We start from the raw sequence: 16,889 nt of genomic DNA, 5'->3' as shown, positions 1-16,889 counted from the left end.
ATGGAACGTAATTTAGTATTTGGTGAAAGTGTTTGGTCTTTCTGTCCATTGAATACTGTACCTTAAAGATAGATACATAATTAATACGATTTGCTTAAATAAATGGCAGCATTCAGTTACAAAATGGTCTGAAGATGCCTGGTCACTAGCACCACATCCTAGATGCAAAGAAGGAAACCTGAAGGTTCCCCGCCCCATGGTCCTGTTCAGTCCTATTCAGCCAGATGGAGCCTGCACTTGTTCGCACAGATGCCAAACACCCCGACAGTGGCTGAGAGTGACCTTCTCAACACGCTGCACTGTCAGAAGGCAGCTCAGGACTGTTTCTGGGGAGCTCTTTGCTCCCCTCTACCGATTGCTGGCTCAGTGCATACTGGAGGGATGGGGTGACAGATGAAATGATGACCCAAAGCAGGAGTTCACCTGGCCACCACTTTCAGAGTAAAAAGAAATGTCAGTCTGCTGTATCAAGTAGGCACTGCTTCTGAGAATTACTGTTTCATTTCTTCCTCTTCCACCTGAGAGAAAGTGTCTAAATTTGCCACAGCTTTCAGATAGAAGTGGACTGAGAGGAAGGATGCGTGTCACAGGCTCTTCACGAAACAGGAAAGTGGAGAGACGCTCACCAGATGGGACACAGGTGAGCAGATCAATTTCCAAGAAGGAGCAGCTCTTTCCTTGCTGAGAAGGAGTTTGAAAAGTACACACTGCTAAGCCTGATATCAACACCTGGTGCAAAACCAAGGACTGATTATTTAAACAAGTGATTTGGGAGCAGCTAGGAAAATAGCAGTGATTACTGGGAGGCAGAGTAAGCTCTCTGGAATAAGGCAGGCAAAGCTAAGTGCCTGTGTTCTATCTACCACGTGTACTTACAGAGGGGATCATAGCAGGCTATGTGGGCAAAGCGTCTGGCAGGGCTTCTGTGGTTATTCTTGTAAGTAAGATAACAGAAACGATGAAGAATTAGGCTTTCTTCCTTTCCCCTCACTCTCCTTCTTTCTTTTCCTTTCCCTTTCTCCTTTCTTTTTTTAACTATGTGAACAGTAAGGACGAGGAGGGAACGGCAGCAGGGGAGACTCAGGAAGTGGCTGGCCGACTGGAGCAGACGCACGGGGGTGGACCAGGCAACGTCTCCAGAGAAGGAAATAAGATTGGTTCTTATCTAATTAAAATCAGGTAAGTCAGAATTAATGTTATTTAATGTTCTGAAGATTTGGAAAATAATACTTTTGATAGATTTTTGAAATAGAAAAATTAGGAAATATATGAAATTGAGTTTGTAAAAGGAGAGGCAAGTATTAATTCCAAGAAAAATTGTATAAGACACGAGATTATTGTAGATGTGTGATTTGCAGTGAATGGTATTTATGTGTTCACAGTAATATAAAAATGGATTAATGACTTAACCCAAATTGTGATAGAACCATATTGAAAGGAGGGAGGAGTTTGGCGTGATTACGGTAGAGGATTACATTGCTGTCAATACAAGGTGACCAGCAGTCCCTGCCAAAACTAGTCTCTTAAAGTCCCCAAACCAAGACTTTTCTCTTGTGATTAGCATTTATTTCCCTTATTTCTTGATGGACACAACAGATTATTTTATTTTTCTTTCATCCTCTTACTGTATTTTTTTTCACATGCTATCTTGGATTTCTTTAAATAAAACTATTGACTTATTGTTCAACATGAAATATGAACAAAAGAATGAAGTATGAACCTCTCTCCCGTCTGGTGAGTGTCTCTCATTTTCCTGTTTCGTGAAGAGCCTGTGACACGCATCCTTCTTCTCAGTCCACAACTTCTGTCTGAAAGCTGTGGCAAATTTAGACACCTTCTCTCAGGTGGAAGAGGAAGAAATGAAACAGTAATGAACTATTACACCATCTGTTTTAAATCATTAGTGGTTACTTTTAAGGGCTCAAAACTGAAGATTCTATTTCATTTCCTTATTTATTGAGGGATGTGGCAGGACTCCCTATTCCTTAAATATAAGGTAGAAAATGATCTACCATTAATGTCACACATTTCCCTCCCCTCATCCCCAGCTTGCTCTCGTATCTGAGATTTCCTTGTAGGGTCTGGGGTATCCACGCACAGTCCTTGCCTGGGTTGGCCTTGCATCAGGCCGGCAGCATCAGTATCCACTGGGGTGTGTTAGAAAGGCCATGTGCATCTACTGATCTGGAGCCTGCATTGTACTGAAGTCTACGGATATGCTTGAAATTTGAGAGGTGGTGCCTCAGAGGGCAGGCTGCCTACTTTCGGTTTGTAAAAATCCTTTCTTTACCTTATAGCTAAAGGTCAGATGGTGGGGGGAGGACCAGCACCCCATTCACCCTAGTCAACAAGTCCACTTTTCTTCCAGATACAAAGACTGTTGGTATAAACAGCTGGTAACTTCTCAAATATGGTGTCATAGTTTGTAGTACACAGAGGGTTATGGCTATTACATCTTTATTGTGAATATTTTTATCAATATAAATTGACCTTCTTTGTATACCTGAAACCTCTCTACACTAAATCCTACTTTTCTTGGATTAAAATAACTACTCCTGCTTTCTTTTCCCTTTTGTCTCAATATATCTTATGTTTCTGAATGTTCAAGCATTATTTTGCTCTATAGATTTATTTTTACAAACCAACTTAGAAGTTACTTTCCATAGCTTATACAGCTGTTTTTGCTTTTTTATCTGATTTTGTGCTTTTGATTCTTAGCTCTTCTTGCTGTCTACTCAATTGTCCTTTCCATTTACAGACCCTGTTTAACCACTTTGATCTTCTCCTTTGGCCTAGAAGTTCTAGTCTCTCCTTTGTCTTCTATTTTCAGAGTCATTACTGCAAAATTATTACTTGACGTTTCCTATGGGTTTGACGCTCCCTCCACACACTATTGAAACTTCATGCTAGGTTTGGTGGCTCTCCATGCTTACTGCTTTTCAAACCATGACATCCTCACTTGAGGGTTCTCAACAGAGCGTTGCTGTCTGTGAGCTGGAGGGCACCCTTAGTCACCCCCAGTGTGAAGGGCAGGTGGGTGTCACAGTTGCTGAGTCCACAGTCTTTCTACTCAGGGTGAAGTAGCCTTTCTCCCTCAATTCTCCAAAAAAGTGCTCTGTTGTCTGAAATTTATTGTTGCAAAAAAAATCTAAGCCTCATTGATTTTTATTTCTTATTGTGTAGCCTTTCCACCTGTGCAGGTGTTTGAAAGGTTTTTTTTACATTCCAATTTAAACTTTTTGGCAAGCTGTACCTGGATGTGCGTCTCCTTTCACTGATTTTCTTTAGACTTGCAGTGAGCCTCTCCTACCTGCAGAATAGGGGGTATTTTTCCTCCCAGAAGATTTCTTTCAGTCACCTCAGTCCTTACGGTTTCCATTCTTGTTGTTCTGCTATTTTCCCCTGGGAACACAGCATTTTTATCTCCGTGTCATCTGTTCTCCAATTTAATCTCTTTTCTCACCTTCTTCTTCATCTTTGTCTTTCTGAGCCGGCGTCTCAGGGATGCTGTCCACACTTACAATCTGATATTGTGCTTTTGTTTTCCTGAGGCATTGTTAATTCCCTTCATCCTTTCCCAAACCGGCTTACTTTGAGTCTAGTCTCCTCTCACAGATTCCTGCGTCTGTTTCTCAGAAGCCACATCTTCCTGAATCCCAAGGATGTCAAGCGGGTTTCTACAAGTTTCTTAGGGTTCCTGTACCAAACATTGTTGAGGGATTCTTTCCTTCTGACTGTGCAAAATATTTCCTTCCCTGTGTGAAAAGTTGTTCCTAGTGGCCCCGTGGCTGTGCTGCTGCCCGTGTCCTTGTTCTCATTGGGCAGAGAAATTCCCATGCACAGCATCTGCCAGCTGCTGTGGGCCCCAGCGCTCCTCTTGACCGCCGTTCCAACTTTCTGGATTTAACAAATAGACATTTCAGACCCTCCCAGCACTGGCTCTGACAGATTGACATGGTCTGTCTTTTCCTAAATGGATAGAGTAGATGTAAATCTACAATCCCCAGTGTAGATGGCTTGTGGGTTCTTTTCTCAGAATAACTCAAGGGGGTGGGAGGGAGTCAGAGGTTAAAAGGCAGAGCAAAGGGAGCAACGGTTGAGGTGCCAGAAACAGTGCGGATGGGGCACAGACCTGCTGTCTAAGTTACCCAGAACTCAGGGGTCAGACTGAGCAACAGGAGAGGGAACAGGGCACTTTGTTTACATTTTTCATGTTAGAAACTCCAGAGCCTCTGGGTGTGTATGTTTCTCATTCTAGATGATCAGCCTTATAATCTGACAAAGTCATCCCCAGATCCTAGAAATACTCAGTAGCTACTCCCAGCTCTCTGCTTCACTGCAAATTTATAAAGTTTTCTTTGTTTTCATAGACATTAATTAGAATTTGAAAAAAAAAAAAAACTGTTCAAGAACTGCTAGCTGGTGATGGTGAGGTTAATTTTTGTCCCTGGATAAAGTCAAAATTATGTTAAGAGTATGGCTTGAAGGTAAGATCCTGGCAGATGCCACATGTTAACGCCAATTCTGCACATGAGCTTCCTTCTGGATCAGCTTTCTCTACTCCAGAGCTCCACCTGGAAAATTTAGCTTGTGCACATAATGTTCTCCACACTACACTGGAACGGTGCATGATCTAACATAGTTAATCTGCATTTCTTCCAAAGAAAAGTCTGGCTTTTAGTGACATGAGCAGAAAGAAGCCAAGTTAGACACGGGGTCAGTGTGCAGCACTGGAGGCTCAGAGCGCGGAGCAACGGCACCACCAGGATGGACTGTCGTTGCTCTGGAAGCTTAAAATCATCAAATGCATACTCATGAATTTTCCCTGACAAAACGTGCCTATTGAATTCTGAATAATGTTTTCACTCATCAGCAAATGGCCTCTAGGATGTGTGTACTGTAAATTTTGCCCTTACAACACATCCCTTCTCTCTTAACTCATTCATGTGTCTTCAAAATACAGACTGAACAAAATTGAAAATCACTTCCCCTTGGCCGGCAAAACTAGAATTCGGTATGTTTTAATTGTAAACAGCACAGCTAAAATATTCCTTAGCAATTCTTTTTCTGCCTTTCAGGGTCTTCAGCAGGCCTCTGAGGTGGAGACTCCGAGAGGGCTGTGATGCTAACAGGAAAGACTGCTGCTGCTCTGGGGGGTGCAGGGGTAAAAGGATAGATAGCGCCCCAGGAGAAAGTTCTGGGTCTTTTTTGTTTATTAATAAAATTTGCAAATCATCCTTTAGAAATGTAGCATTTCAACTAGAATTTAACATATTCAAAAATTGTGACCCGTGTGCGAGAGTAAATCACTTCTGGAAAAGGTTTTAATATGGCTCAGGACCATATATCCTCCGTGAGGGCTGTTTAAAGATCACGGCTACCTGGCACTGACGCAGGAGGGGCTGGCAGTGCTGAGGTTTAGCAGAGTCCCTTCGCAGGGTCGCTTTTCTTTCATGTTGCTCTTCACCTCAGATGGCACTCCCTGTGTGGGTTTCATTCCGTCTCGGTGGAAATGTGCATGTTCAGTTACAAATTTCTACAGAGATCTTGAAGACATGAGAGCAAGTTTCAACATTGATGCAATGTAAGCTGTGAGAGCAGAAGCCAGAAAATCGAGCGTTCTAAGAAAGCTAATTCCAATCAGTGCGAGGGAGACCACGGATAAAAGTAAGTCTTCCAGGCTCTGAGAAAATGAGTCAATGCTGAACCACTGTGTTCTTGTTCTGGTCAAACCGCATGGCCAGAGCATGCCTGCAGCCCTGACTTGAGGGTGCTGTCCCCTAGATGTTGAGGCTGGCCAGGTGTCCTGCCCACCACCCCTGGAGTGGGAGACGAGGCAGAACTTGGGCTGGGGGAGGTGGGACCCCCATCCCTCAGAAGCCACGGGGCAGTGGGGCTGGGATCTGGGTGAAAATGCCTGGAACAGAACTGACTGGGAAAAAGCTGGGATTTCCCTGACCCACATGGCATCAGAGCACCAATGCTCTGCTTTTAATTAGCTGAGCCAGCGGCAGCAGGTGCAGGCAATTCCCAGAATCAGGATGAGAAGGGGGCAGTCAGCGGATCCAGGATGAAGGAACAGCTGTCCCCTTCCTGAGTCTTTACCAGTGGACTGGCTGTGCCCATCAGGGTGGCTCCTTTACTGGGGTCACCAGCAGCTTTGGTAGTAGGTAAGACAACAGGAAAGAAAGTGACCAGGAGGCTCTTTCTAAGCCATGGGATCCGTCTCACAGGGCAATCCCCCAAAGACGTCTGAGGGAGATACTGTCAGACAACCAGTCAGAAGGGGCTCATGAGTGAGTAAGTCGGCCTCAGAAAGGAAGCATAAGCTCATTTCATGGACACATAAAGCCAGTGACAGGGTTGTCCTAGAATCACCCCAGATAACATCTTGTAGATAAATAATTTTGGGCACTTAAAAACATTAATCTTTTCTCCATTCCAGATTTGTTCCCTTCAAATTATGAATCGTACTACCTCAAAGTTTCTCAACATAATTGTGTTTATATTGTAGCTTAAAAACTAGGGATGCCATTTAAATAAAAATCCTGGAAGTCAGCAGCAGTGTGTAAACACAAAGACACATAATCGTGCATGTGTAAGTTAATGTTAGCGCTTGTGTTGTTACTATAAAGCATTTTACATTAGTGCAAACCCCATTCAACTCAGTTTATTTATGTGGCTCAGCCATAGTGTAATATTGATGATAGGATATATTTTCAGAGATTTAGTTTTTTTGGCCTCATAAGTCAATTTATAGAAATTCCTGCAAAACCTGGGGATCACCTCAGCCTCAGTCTGCTGGGTTTTATTGCTTAATTAGCAAGTTGTCCCAGGTGCCACCATATAAACTGAGCAATGCTTTTTCCCCTGTTCACTTACTTTTTATCGGGATAATGAGCTGTGGAATGACAGGTAGAATCTTGTTCCCCCCATGCTCCAGCATGTCGTGGATTCCTTGCCGAGCAAAAAAGTCATAGGGAAATGTCATTTCACAAAGCCCATCAAAAAACAGAGGCAGATAATGATGGTAATCCAGCTTCTCAATTTCTACCTGAAAGCAGAGAGAGAAGAGACGCTGTGTGAAAACAACAGTGGGGCGCCGTCTGCCGGGCGAGCTGTGGAGCTGTCACCAGCTCCGGAGGGGCTGGCAATTTACAACTTATATTTCATTAACTAATTCACCTAATGACCTGAAATCTGTCATCACGTCTATCAGCGATGAGGTGAAAACCATTGACTCTGGAATCATAACAGTCAAATTTCTTATCTAAATATAATCTACATTGGGAGCATATTACTCATTTTTTTTGTTATTATTTTTTAACCATTTCGCACAAAATCAATATTGTGTAGGTTTCAAGAACTCCATAGTACATATGCAGAAAAGATCCATGTGAGAATAAAATGGAAGAATAGAAACCAAATGGAAGAGACAGGTGTTCAAAGTTCTAACAAGGAGGAGGGAAGAGTGAACGTTTGCTAACACCGTCTTGTGAAGTCTGCGTTCTCTGGGACATGGCAAGCTTGAGAGTGAGGGGCCAGCATGATTCCTTGTGCTGGGAATCGAGGTGACTAAAAGAATATCGGTGCCATCAAGAGGACAAGGGGAAGAGAAAGAGTGGGCTGAACCTCGATGGGCCACTGACACCTCGAACTCAAAATGCCCCAACTCCCCTGGCCTGCTGCTTATGGGAGCAGAGAAGCAGCTCTTCCTTGCCCTCTACTCATGGCCCTTAGGCACTCCTCCACGCCACCTTGTCCACACCCTGGCAGTGGTGTCTGGCATCATCAGGGAATGGGGACTAAACTTCTAGAGTTGAGAAAAGAGATGGCAAGTCAGGAGTGACTTATGTGCAGGGGGTTTGTTTGTGTCTACATCTCCCACTGTCCAGAGGACCTGTGGGCTGACCTATCACCAGGAAGGTGACAGAGGTAATATGTAGATGAGGAGGAGCCCACAGACTCCGACTGCAGGTCCAGAGCGTCTGCACAGAGCAAGGTATGTGGTATTCCCAGTAAGAGGTGACATTCCCCTGGCTCTCCAGTCCTTATGAATGCACCTAACTTCCCTTCATCACCTTCTAAGCAAGTGAAGAGCCTATCAAGACTTTTGAGAAACTCCTTTTTACATTAGTGGGAGATTTTTTTGAAAGTTTCTTTTCTTATTGACAAATTATAGGTGTTTCTACTTATGGGGAGCAAAGTGGTATCCTGATTTTGTAATCAAAAATTGTGATGCACCGTAGTAGGAAGCTTTTATGTCCTCCAGCTCCCTCCCCACACTCTGGAGCCTCCAGCCACAAGCCCCACAGCCCCCAGTGGAGCAGCTGGTAACAAACCCAGCACACTTCTGAGTGTTCCTGTGGATCTGGGTGACTCTCATGTCCTACAGTTCCCCAAGCAGGAGGCTTGTCTGCACCTGCTCTGGAACTGCCTATTTACCATGTGTGTTCAGGCAGGGGCCAGGGAGGGAGGGACTCCAGCCAACAGAGAAGCAAGCAGGTGACGGTCAACCTTCAGATCCTCTCTTGGAACTGGAGCTTAGAAAATGAATTCCAAATGTGGATTTATACAGACATCAACTTTACTTTATATTCCTATATACTTTTAAAATTCACTTTATTCAGTATAAGTTTATGGAATATATGTTTAATTTTATTAAAGACTTTTGTGCATTTGGAAATGTTTCAGAACATTATTTTGTGCACTTTGAAAAATTTATTGGTACATTATCCAGCTTCTAAAGGCCCAGTGTTGTTATCTATAATTGCACCTTACAACCTAACTTCACAAAACAACTGTCATCTGTACTATATGTATATTTTTTACATTTTGGATATATTTTGCTGATTATCTTTCTTTCAGCACCCCCGCTGCACTTCTAAACCTGTTTCTAACTAAACCATTACAGTTTGTACCTTAATGTGATCAAGGACTCTTTGTATTGTAATGTATCAGTTTAAGTCATTTATAATTATGGCTATGCCTCGTTTAACATCTGTCATCATTTTGCCTTTGGTGGTTGTTTTTTATTTACTTTTTTCTTTCTATTTTGTGATTGTAGATTTAGATTTACGTAGATTGCCTTATTTGTGTTTTTGCCTTTTATGTTAGCAATGACTTTAAAGGTAAGACAGCCTGTTTGAATATTTTATTGCAACCATCTCACTGCTTTCTCTAACTTTTCAAATTTTTATTTATTTTAGTGAGAGAGGAAAGTTAAAACTCTCGTACTAAGACTGCTGTTGATATGTCAGTTTTTCCTTGGAATTCTACATTTTTCCTTGTGTGGTTTTGGGGAACAGCATGAACAGTAGCAATGATAATAATACCAACGTCCACAATCCCCGAGACCGTCATAAACACTGTAGGTGTTATTAGTTCATTTAATTCTCACAACTCTACTATGGGTACTATTAGTATCCTGATCTTTAATATGAAGAAACTAAGGCATGGAGAGGTTTTATGACTTGCCTGAGATCTGCAGTGAGAGAGAGCGGGAGCTGGAGCTCAAACCCTGGCAGGGACCCGGTTCCACCCCAGGGTTTGTTGTTGGGCACGCTGAGGTTCAGAATTATCATAACCTCCTTGTGAATCACTCAATGTCTTTACGCCTTATCCTCTTTACCATGATTAACACCGTTTACTCTAATACTGATATTGCTGTAACTGTGTGCCTGGCGTACCTGTTTCTTTTTACTTTCTTTCTTCTCTGACATTGTGTTTTAAGAGTATCTCTCCTGAGTAGCTGAGAGCTGTATTTATTTTTCCTCCTTCCATTTCATAATATACCTTCAGACAATAAATATTGAGAGAAAGAACATGAAAAGAGAAAAAAGAGGGAACAATTGAAAGACAGAAAAACTGAAGGAAAGCATGAGAGAGATTGAGAGAGAAAAAATTATCTCTGTCTCTTAAAATCCTCCTGGCTCACTGACCACAGCAGTTTTTCCCACCAAAAAATCTCTCCTCATGAGTTCTTTCCCTGGCCTCCTTATCATTAGTTGGCACATCTGTATCATTGCAAATCTGCTGCCTTAATAATAAAATAACACTTGCCGTTATATTTTGGGATCCCAGACTTTTTGGACACTACAGAAATAATTTTACTTGCTACATGTGCTGATCTGTAACTTCCTTTCTGCTTGCCTGTTTTGTAAGGTTCCTTTTTTTTTTTATTAACATAATACTGTTTTCCGTTGACGAATTTTTTATTAACATAATATTGTTTCAGTTGACGAATTTGGCCTAGCCCTTTGTGAGCCTCTTACACTCCATTTACCACCAGGCACTTTTGTGTGTGGGGGTGTGTGTTTAATAATACATAGTTTACCTGATTTCTCTTTAATATATTTTTATTTTGTTGTTTTTTTTCCTGAAAATTCCTTCTGGATACTGCTTCATTTCCACGTTGTTTTTCAAAAGCGTTGCTATGAGTCACTGTCAAAACTTCTCACTCCCAGCCTCTCGACTACCCATTTGTCCACCATTTTACCAAAGGTGCTTCTAACAAGGTCACCAGCGACCTACTTTGTGTCTAACCCCCTTGTCCCTTTTCTGTTCTCATCAGCAGGATGCAGTTGACTTTGTGAAGCTGTCTTCTCCGGGGCCCTGGCAACAAACCTCCAAGCTGGGGGGTCGACCTAACTCCCTCCTTAAATCCTTGGCCTGACCTGGCCTGGCCACACCTGCTCCTCCTTAGAGACGTTCTTTGAATACATGTGTCTTAGCTCAGGCTGCCATGACAAGACATTTATTTCCTCACGGTTCTGGAGGCTGGCAGATCACATTAAGCTTCACAGCCCAGGTGTCAAGAATGGCCAGGTTCTGGTGGGGGGGGGATGTTTTCTTGGCCCCTCTACAGTGACCTTCTCGCTGTGTTCTCACATGGCCTCTCCTCTGGAGGCACACAGGTGAGGAGCTCTGGGGTCTTTTTCTCTTTTCATAAGGACACCAGTCTGATTGGATTAAGGCCCTACTCTTACGATCTCGCTTAACCTTTATGACTTTCTTACAGGCCCCATCTCCAAACATGGTCCCACTGGGGCTAGCACTTCAGCCCAGTGGGTCTGGCAGGGACAGAGCAGTCCCTAGCACGCCTGTCACTCAGGCCCTTTCATCTGCACCTCAGCTCAGTGAGGCCTTCCCGCCACTGCCAGCCACCTGTGGCATTGCCTTTGTAGTCCTTCTCACTTATTCAGTACAGTTCCTAAGTTCTGTTGTCTGGGGAGCTTGTCATTGCCTAGAAGGGTGCTTGGCACATAAGACGTGAGCGCTCAGTAGGGGCATGTGTTGAATTTTAACTCCGACCTTCTGTCTTCTGTGTCAGCTTCCTTGTGTGAGGGCTTCTCATCTGGGGACTCACTGCATCTGAAGCTGAGGCCAGAGCCAGGGCAGGATGCCCCGGGGTCAGGTGCACGACCCTGTAGGATGACGTTGTATGGAAGTTTCTAGGAATTTACATATACTACACCTATATGTGTTTTACAAATAAAATGCTGTTTTTCTCTCATTAAGAGTGCAGTGACTATTTATATTTCAGGAATTTTATGAATATTATTAAAAATAATCAAGAAAGTCATTTCACTAGAAATCACTTAGGATTTGATTGCCTATTCATTTTTTTTGGTATTTTTAAATAATTAATATAGTATAACAGCTGTATATATTTTTATTCTGTTTACTTTTAAAACCTCGAAAAAGTTTGTTTTTTGTAATATCAATTTTAAGCATATTAAAATACATTCATATTGCTAATAATAATAATGTCTCCATTTAAAAAAATATATATGTTGAGAAAAATTTAAGATTAAAAGTTTGAAGAGATAAATTACGAGATCCCTTCTTTATCTTTGTGAATTTGTCACACTGTGACTACTGTTCCTATGAGTTCTTCTAAAATGAAGGCTTCTTTTGTTCATTTAGATTTATAAAAAGTCATTTTAAATGTTTATTTAGCAATAAACCTTATTTCAGTTACATACATATTTTATTCTTAGGACAACCATTTTAATAGTAAATACTAAATTTTTCCTATACTTATTATAAAACAATAATTTTCAGATTTGAGAATCTCTCTTTAAAGTTTATGAAGTCCAGCATTAAAAGAAATGGCCCCAAGTGTGACACAGAACTTGTTTTAGACGTATCAGTTAAACTTAGATTCTAATATGCTGATTAATGACTACTTTGATATTAACTCAAGAAGTATGAAATATTTTATATTCACAGAATTTTTTTGAATTTATGTTTTATAACTCTTTAAAGATCACACAGTACCTACACATTGATCATTAAATCTTACAATGACCTTTGGTCAAAAGTAATAAAATTCTAACTTCACCTAGTCTGTCAAATATAACATTTTATCCCCATAACAAATGTATAAGGTAGTAAAGTTGTACTCAAAGGTCAGGAACACAATGAGGTTAATGACTTTCATTTAAAAAACTCCAATGAGAGACTTACTACCATAGTTTCCATATCCTTGCTTCGATTAGCAATTAAAATTTCTGTTATTATGACTCGTATAATAATTCCCGAGGATCTTGCTTAGAATCACAAACTAACCTAAAAAGTGTAAATATATATTAATATATTATGACCTCATTTGGACTTACTATGTCATTTCTAAAATAAAGCTTTGACAGTGTTTTTTAACCCTCCAGGCAGTTGAGTTACTACAAAAGGTCTTACAAATTATATAGGCAGGAAGCACTGTCTACAGACGGTATAATGCACACAGAACATATTTTACAAAAAATGTACTATTAAATTTCAAATGTGTGTGAGTACAATTGCGATGAGCAGTTGATGAGTAGAAAATAATTTATCATTTATGTTGTTCAGTGATATTGAATATACAACTAAAATCATGTTAATAGTACATGATATTTTGGATGCTAAAAATAAGACTTTTTAACATGAAAAATGCTCTTAATAGTAAAAAAAAGAAGCAGATTTCAGGCAGGATGGCAGCAAGAATGATATGGATCCATAAGCTGCTGTGACATCTAAAAATAAACCTGAAGACATGTAAAAGGGAACCGTGGGCTCTGGACCTCATCAGATGCCAGCGATAAACTCAGTGACAGAGAAGAGCTCACAGTGACACTGGGCGACCCCAGGAAGTGTCATGCACGGATTAGATCACAATCGGGGAACCAAGGCTTAATATCTCAGGAGTTCAGGAAAACACCTTTGTGTAAGAAGAATTAAACCCAGATTCCTGCGTATGACCAGGACACTTGAAGGGCTATGTCACCTTGGAAAGGAGACTAGAAAATTTCTTCCCACTGGTATGTAGAAACAGGAAAGTATCCTGATGTTTGACAAAACAGTCGATGGGAAAAATCTCCTCTGAGAAATAGAAGCCCCAAGCCAAAAAAGGAAAGAAAAAATAAAATAGTTTCAGATGATGGAAAAGAAACACTTGGGGTCCAGGCAAAAGGAAATGCAAAAATGTTAACACTTACATAATACAGGTAAGTGAGATTGCCGCAGAAGATGCAACGTTTATTGTAGACCAGTTCACAATAAAAATCTCCAGTTGTTGTGGTGATGAAGACACCACCAGGAAGAAGCAGTAGATAGTGAACATGGAAATAGGTTCTGGAGCAACTGGGAATAACAGATTAAAATTTGAAAGGAAATATTTTTCAAAATGCTTGAAACAGAAAGGTATTCCATCTAGAAACAAAAGACAGATTACATATAAACGATCAAAATAAGACTGAAATTACATTTCTCATTAACACAACAGAGGCCAGAAAAAAGGGTAAAAAAACTTTCGCCACACTGAAAGAACAAAAATTATTCATCTACAGTGCAACTTACTAAAATTGTCATTCAAAAATAAAGACAAATTAAATGTCTTTGACCAATACTGTTTTTTTCCTTAACCCAAAGATCATCATCTTTACTAAAAGATAAAATTTATTAAAGAGTATGCCGAACACAGGACAAAGAAATGAGATGAAAAAGGTAACAGTAGAAAAATTATTGAACAAATTAAGACCAAATCACTCTTGACTCTAAGAACAAAAATAAATGACCAATATGGTGGGTTTACAAAGTGGAGCTGTGATACTGGAAAGACTTAGTGGAGAAAGGGAGAAGGGAGAAGAAGGCGATCTGAGTCAAGCTGAGTGCCCTTGCATTATCGAGATGAGGACAGAGTTACTGGTTAAACAATTATACATGTTAAAGTTTAAGGATACCTGTTTAAAGAATAAAAATAAAATTAACTTCTGAGAGAACAGAACAGAGTAGAGGAAATGAATAAAACTCAGTCAACCCAACAGAAGGCCGGCTAAACATGCTCCTGTACTCAGGACAAAATATGGAGAGGAGAAAATACACAGGATGAATCGAAATATGGAAGTAATCATAATAAGTGTAAATAAATTAATTCTCTCATTAAAATGAGAGGGACGTATCCTTCAATTATGAATTTGTTTATAAAGGGCACACTCAAAATATAATGACAGAGAAAGGTAGAGAAAAAAGGTATGGTAAAAAGAAATAGTAAGTATGATATTGGATGAATTACTGGATGAGGAATTGCTTTATCAAAGGTATGTATATTTGCCATTTTGATATATATTGCCAAATTGCCTAGAGATGATACCAAATTATATTCTCAACAACAATGAATAAGTACCTATTTTTCTATTGCCTCTTCAAAGAAAATGCTATCAAAGTTTGATTTTTAGCAATATTATAGGTAAAAATGGGATTTCAGTGTTATTTCAACTAGCATTTTTCTGATTGTGAGAATAATCACCTTTTAAAGATATTTCTGAAAGTTGTTTATATATTATTCTCTGGGAATATTTTCATATTCTTTGCCTTTTTTTCCCCCCATTGAGGCATTGGCTTCTTTTTTAGAGTTCTTGTGTATTAGGAAGATTATTCTTTTGTATGTGATATGAGTTTCACATTTTTTTTCTGCCATGAAATTTTTTTAAATGTTTTTGAATTTATTAATTTTGTATAGATTCTGAATTTTGAGTTAACTTTCCAAAGGTTCCTTTCCCCTATTTTTGTGGTATAACAAATAATCAGAAAGAATATTCTAATTGTTTAATTATTTTTATGATTTCTTTCCTTGACATTTAAATCATTAGTCTATTTGTAACTTTTCCTGGTATAAAGCATGAAACTTTGCATGTAATTTTTCCTGCTATAAAGCTTCCAACTATGATCTCCCCTCCCGAGGTGGTACCCAGTTGTCCCCATGTATTTACTGACTAGTCCTCCAATGATGGGAAGTTTTGCCTGATCATAAAGCTATATTCCTTGACTTTCTGTCCTGTTCTGTTGACCTATTTTTTTAATTCATGAATGATACTATTTTTGCTTAATTTTCATGTCTATTTGAATATATTTTAATATCTGGTAGGGTGGTCCCTTTCATATTAACATGTAGGTTTCTTATTGTAATTATCATAAATTATTTACTTTTTCATATAATATTTAGACATAAATTTTAGATGTAAATTTGAGTCAATGAACTTACATAGCACCTTTTCTATGTAACCTATATTATTTTCAAGAATACATGAAATGAAAACTTAGTAAGTATTAAGCTTCAAAACAAGTCTTGAGACATTCCAAAATGTCTGTCATTCATGTCATATTTTCTGAAGAATGTCAAATAAAAAAAGAAAGTACTAAAATATAGTCAAGCTTTTAATCCTCACATACTTGGGAATTTAAGAACATTTTAAACTGATTCATAGATCAAAGAGAAAGCCACTATAGAAATAACATTAAGAATTAATAGAATCACAATAAAATTATGTAACCTCCAAATGATAGAAAAGTTTCCACTTGTACACACTCTTTTTGAGAATACAAAAACAAAGCTTTATGACCCATTATATAAGGCCAACATAACCTTGACTGATAAAACCAGATAAAGATAGTTCAATCTCACTGAAATAAAAATAAAGAAGTAGGCAAATTGAATTCTTTAGCATTTCAAAAACCATGGCTAAATAGGTGTATTTCAGAGATACTTGGATTTTTCCACATTATATTTATTTTAGATTAAATAAAGAAAAATGAGAAAATCTTAATGGATGTTGATAACTGGTAAAATCTGTTCACTAAAATATAAAAACTCTTAGCAAAAACCTGCAGCAAATGCCATACATTACGGTGAAATTTAGGGACATTCTTATTAGAGTTAAAAAGGAGACAGGAAGATAGTCATTTTCATTCAGCTTTGTTCTGAAGGTTCTACCTAGTATGGTAAGAAAAGAAAAATACCTAAGAAGATCAGAAAGGAAGAAACAAAACTGTTCACATTTGAGGATGTTGTAGTTGTTTACACAGTTTGCCAAGAGAATCTATAAACATGGTTAAACATGCTTATTCTTAGTAAAAGAGTTCAGAAATCTTGATGCATGAAAAATCAATAGCTAAAGATAGTAGCATTCCAATGTACAATTAAAAACAACTTAGAAAATATTTTTTTCTCAGAATTCCCAGTAGCATGAAACAAAACACATATGTAAGACCTGATGGACACAATTACAAAAGATTATTAACAAGTATAAACAGAGGATAGAAACAGTTTTCTATGAATAAATGGATATATTGACATTGCTCAAGGACCGGAAGGGCTAAAACTATATAGATGGTGATTCTACCCAAATTAATCACTATCTTGATGGCTTGCTGTTTTACTACAAATACTGATGGCTCTGACTAGCTAGAAAATGTTAATTGAGGAGTAACAAATTTGGATTTGGGAATGGAAAATCAAATAATTTTATGGAATAACCTTATTTTATGTTTCTGTCAAAAATGCTAGCTAACAGCACAGTTAAAGGTCAGTCGTAAGCAGATCTGGAATTGACGCACACTTAACCTTTATT

The 16,889-nt window shown here is 39.2% G+C and overlaps 1 protein-coding gene across 1 annotated transcript in view; it reads right to left on the bottom strand.

Annotated features, from left to right (window-relative positions):
* Positions 1-16,889, bottom strand: part of PACRG (parkin coregulated) — a 495,283-nt gene that overhangs the window by 201,324 nt on the left and 277,070 nt on the right. Inside the window, exon 3 of the mRNA XM_053591298.1 lies at positions 6,883-7,054. Within this exon, the coding sequence (XP_053447273.1) occupies positions 6,883-7,054 (172 nt within the window). The remainder of the gene's footprint in view (positions 1-6,882; positions 7,055-16,889) is intronic.

The sequence above is a fragment of the Nycticebus coucang genome, chromosome 5 (genome assembly GCF_027406575.1).
Source record: "Nycticebus coucang isolate mNycCou1 chromosome 5, mNycCou1.pri, whole genome shotgun sequence".
Lineage (NCBI taxonomy): Eukaryota > Metazoa > Chordata > Mammalia > Primates > Lorisidae > Nycticebus > Nycticebus coucang.
This window is presented reverse-complemented; position numbering and strand designations above follow the sequence as displayed.